General features: G+C 46.8%; 1 protein-coding gene across 1 annotated transcript; it reads left to right on the forward strand.

Annotated features, from left to right (window-relative positions):
• Positions 1–658: 658 nt before the first annotated feature.
• foxg1b (forkhead box G1b) lies at positions 659–4,667 on the forward strand. Its single transcript, XM_085476933.1, has one exon. The coding sequence runs from the start codon at positions 743–745 to the stop codon at positions 1,922–1,924; it is 1,182 nt and encodes a 393-aa protein (XP_085333059.1). The 5' UTR covers positions 659–742; the 3' UTR covers positions 1,925–4,667.
• The last annotated feature ends 358 nt before the right edge of the window (positions 4,668–5,025 follow it).

Below are 5,025 nucleotides of genomic sequence, written 5' to 3' on the forward strand. Positions count from 1 at the left end.
CAGCGTGAGACCCGCCGCCTCTGCTCTGTGTGCGTGTTACTGCCGACACGATGATTTTTATTAGGAGACAATGGCGCTTCTCTCGGTGCCCTCCTCCTCTCCGTCCCCAAACACACAGACGCACGCGTGCAAACACACACTGTGCGTGCACGCGCCATGTTTGCAGACATGAATTCAAACTATTATTGTCGCCGAGAAAACAAAGCCCCGACTGCCCGTGCGCTTTTACGCACGCGCACACCCATAAGCGGACGTGCGCTTTTACGCACGGGCTTGGCGCACACACAAGAGGTGGAGGGAACTGTGCGCGCGCGCGTAAATATGGAACGATGGGGAGAGAGAGATTAAAGGGGAGCAGATGAAGTGACAGGTTTGTGAGGCTCGAGACAGGAAAGGTCGGAGGTTTGGAGACGGAGGCGCGCGGAGAGCGAGAGGAGGAGAAAAGAGGATTTGTTGACAAAATCACCAAGTTGGAGAAGCTCCTCCTCTCCGTGATGTCGTCGGAACCTCCTTAATTACTAATTTCTCCACATCCACGCCACGCTCTCTCCCTCTCTCTCCCTCCCTCTCTCTCTCTCTCTCTCTCTCTCCATCCATGCGTCTCTCATCCTGAGCCTCCTTTCTCTCTCCTCTCTGTCTCTCTCTCGGATCACGGAGGTGGAGGACCTCGGAGTTGTTGTTGTGGTTGTTCATTTTTTTTTATTATTTATTCCTGGTTTTGTCGGGAGAGCCGCCACCGGGCATGGAGGATGTAAAAGACCCGCCGACCGTGCACCGGTCCTCCTCCTTCAGCATCAAGAGCCTCCTGCTGCCCTCCAAGTGCGAGCGTGCGGACTCCGCGACGGTCGCGATCCACGGAGCCCCGTGTCTCTCCCCGGGCTCCGACTGCGAGAAGTCTCTGGACCCCCCGGAGGTGGACTCTGCGGCCTCCACGCTTCTAGAGCCGGAGAAACCTGGCAAGGAGGAGCCGGAGGAAGAGGAGGGGGACGGAGGGGGAGGCGGAGGAGGGGACGGCGGCAAGGCGACACCGGAGCAGAACACCGGCGGCGGCAAAAACGGGAAGTATGACAAGCCTCCGTTCAGCTACAACGCGCTGATCATGATGGCCATCCGGCAGAGCCCCGAGAAGCGGCTCACGCTCAACGGCATCTACGAGTTCATCATGAAGAACTTCCCGTACTACCGAGAGCACAAGCAGGGCTGGCAGAACTCCATCCGGCACAACCTCAGCCTCAATAAGTGCTTCGTCAAGGTGCCTCGGCACTACGACGACCCGGGCAAGGGCAACTACTGGATGCTGGACCCGAGCAGCGACGACGTGTTCATCGGCGGGACCACCGGGAAGCTCCGCCGGCGCTCCGCCACCTCTCGGGGCAAGCTGGCGATGAAGCGCGGGTTGCGCTTCGCCCCTCTCGGGCTGGGCATCAACGAGCGGAGCAGCAACCCGCTGTACTGGCAGCTGTCCCCGTTCCTGTCCCTGCACCACCACCACCATCACCCGCACTACAACGGCTCGTCCGCCGGCTTCCTGAACCAGGCGGCCGGCTACGGCTCGCTGCTGCCCGCCGTGGAGCAGCTGAGTAACGGGGAGCTGGGCCGCTCGCTGCCGCTGGGCCTGACGAACAGTTACGGGATGAGCTCGTCGCCGGTCGGGCTGCTGTCCGGTCAGCCAGGATACTTCGTGTCAGGGAGCCAGCACTCGGCGGCCCCGCCGGGGGGGGGAGGCGGCCCGCCGCCCGCGGCTCCTCCGCCGCCTCCTCACCTCCCGCAGGGCGCTCCGGGCTTCGGCGGCTCCCCACAGGCGCTGCTCTCGGACTCGCTCAGAAACAGCTCGCTACCGGCCTTCTCCCCCGGTGTGTCCGCGGGGTTCCCCGGGGTGCTGTCCCACCAAAAGAGGGTGACCCCTAACGCGTTCCTAAACTGACCCCCCCACGCACACACACCCACACACCCTGGCTTCGTGGACTGCGCCGGGACGAGGACGCACAGACGTCACGTTAAGGGCAAATAGAAAGTGGTAAACATCAGAAATGTGTGTATGAATCCATAAATGAAGCGAGACTTCTGGCCACACGGAGTGCGATGCACAGCTCGGCTTCATCTTTACTTTAAAAGGGAGAAACTTTTGTTACCGCCGGTCGTCCAACTGTAAACTAGACTTGCCAAAGGTAACGCTATAAGTATATTTCAAACTATTTATATCTTGTACAAAGATTTTCAGTACTTTGTTTGTCGTTTATTTATGTTTTGTATTTATTGTATTTAAATTCTATTCGTCAGTGTTTGCGCTTCAGTATTAAGGAAAACGAGGGGTGGGGCTGGAAATACGACAGGGTTAATAATTATTTATGAATTTTGAGACAATCGAGGAGGAAAAAAACGAGACAATCAAAACTTTTATTTTGTGTTTTACTGGGAGGAAAAACACGTGAACAAAGCCTTAAAATTGGAAACGATCAGGGTTTTTGAGAGGAAGCAGAAGCCTACAAATCATATCTCAGGTTTGACCTCTGAATTAGAACAATGCGATTAAATAATGGTGTTAAAGCCGCTCTGTGTGAAGAGTTTCCTTCCAAAAATAATTCGATGTATTTTTCGACCTTCGTGATCACTAAATCCAGAAAAGTGTGTAAATGTTTTTGGAACAAACTCTTCAGCTGAAATTATGCAAACACGTTTTTTTGTTCAGCATCAACACGCAGACTGTTCACTCCGTTTATTTTGCTGTGTGTGTGTGTTTGTGCGTAAAGGCCTGAATGAGCGTAAAAGCTCCTGCGCATGTGCGCTCAGAGCCGCCGCACAGCCCCTCTTCTTCTTCTTTTAACTTTCTCTGCCGTCTTCTCGCTTTTTTTCTGGCCCGCTGACCCGCTCTGGTTCCTGGAGAACATTTTTAAGTGACCCGCGGAGGCTTGAGGCCTCTGTGCTGCTGCTGGGACTATTTTCTTTCCTTTTAAGGGGCTCCAACAAGCATCAGGCCCTCACACACACACACGCACACACATAAAGGCCTATTTACATGTAGCTTTGGTCATATGAAAAACTTTTTTCACCAGATTTTTTTCTTTTCTAATGTTTTTTTTCTTTTTGATTAGAGAAGAGTTTAAAATAATGAAATGAACGAAAATCAGAGCGTCCTCACAGCCATGGAGTCACTTTATGTTACCTTTAGGAGACAGCCATTAAAAAAACGAATAATTTAATAGTCAGAGGAGTCGGAGGCGTGGGAAGAGTTAAAAACGTGCATGACAATCAATGAAACTGGAGATGCTTCAGGCCAACTGAAATCATATATATGCAACTTATTTTTTAAAAAATATTCTGCGGAGAAATAAAGTCATCAGAAAGTTTCTCATGTGGAAAATGTTGGTCAGCTGACCTCAGCAGGAAGGGAGGGGCATATATTTAACATTTAAGATGACACACACACACACACACACACACACACACACACACACACACACACACACACACACACACACACACACACACACGCGCACGCTACAGGGAGGCTTTAGTGAAAATAAAAGCTGATGTGGAAAATAAATGTAAAAAACTTTATATATTAAAATCCAGGTTTTTGCACATTTTTGTTATTTGGAAAAATATTTTAAAGTATTTTTTGTGACTTTAGTCGAACACATGGTCCAAAATTTTATTCTTTATGACTTTTTTATATTTAAAAAAAAAAAAAAGCTAATGTCTTTCCACCGGAGCCACGTGGACGTATTATTATATACAGATGTGATTTGATTCAATTTCCTCAGTAAATATGTTTCTAAAATATTTTAGCTCACAAAATAAAACAACGTAAACCAACAAAAGGAAAAAAGGAGCGAGTTTGACACTTTTAAACATTTTTAATCAAGAGAAATTATTTTTAATCTAACCGCCGATTCTTCACTTTAAACGTGAGCAGCGTTTGACAATCAGTCCCGATCACTGTGGTATTGATCCTCAGATCTCAGGTGGATCCAAGTAAAAGCAGCTTTTCAAAAATAAAATGCAACAAAATGCTTGTGATCATTTTAAAAGTCGAATATAAACGTGGTGTTAATTTCAGAAAAGAGAGAAAAAAAGGAAATAAATCCAAGTGAGAACGTTTCAAAACAGGAAGCAAACATATGGATCATAATGTTTCACATCTGGGCTTTTATTGTAAAATAAACAGAATTTAGAATTTTGAGTGTAAATGAGCTGCAGGTTGGATCCTTCAAACAGCTGAGTGCGCACACAGGAAACAGGAAGCCACCCCCCCCCACATCGCCAACTTTGTTTTTTATTGTTACTTTTTACAGTGCAAACATATAAACTTATGTAACCTCGGTGAAATAAAAGCCTCATGCAGCTCAGAAGACGCTGACCTTCACACACGCACACACACACACACACACACACACACACACACACACACACACTGCAGGTCTGTCTGTGGGGAAACTTTGGGGGAAACTGTCGGCTCGGTTTTTCTCTCTGTCACTTTTTTCATTCTGGGTTTGTAAAAATTGTTTTTGATTTTTGGGGATTTGTTTGGTTTTTATTCTTTTTTTGCACTTTTGTAGTTAGACATCACTCAGTTGTACAAAGTCTGTAATGTCTGTTTCTTTGCTGTCTGTGTTTTATTTTTCCAGAGAAACTAAACTTGATTAAAAAGGATGAAATAACCTGAAGCAGAGTTTCTGCCTGATGATGTGTGCAAACATCACAAAGCAATAAGTTTTTATTCAAAGTGCGCACACAGACGCGTCACTGAGGCTGTGAATGAATTTCTGTTTCAGTTGACGTGCTGTTTTTATTGTTTTTCATTTCTTTAAACTTTTATGAGACTTTGATTTGCTCCATAGTGAATTGCATATTTTATTTATTTTTTATATTTTTATTTACTAAATCATAAGTCAGGTGTGCATTTATCACATGGGAGCTTTTGGAAGATATTTTTATTTGATATTAGTATTAAATTGATTATTTGATAAATGATTTAGTCATGCTAACTGCAGTTTTTAGTTGTATTGTGACTTATTTGACCGT

Source organism: Copadichromis virginalis, linkage group LG13 (assembly GCF_057382275.1).
Source record: "Copadichromis virginalis isolate Kocher_CV1m ecotype Utaka linkage group LG13, C_Virginalis_male_GT1.1, whole genome shotgun sequence".
Lineage (NCBI taxonomy): Eukaryota > Metazoa > Chordata > Actinopteri > Cichliformes > Cichlidae > Copadichromis > Copadichromis virginalis.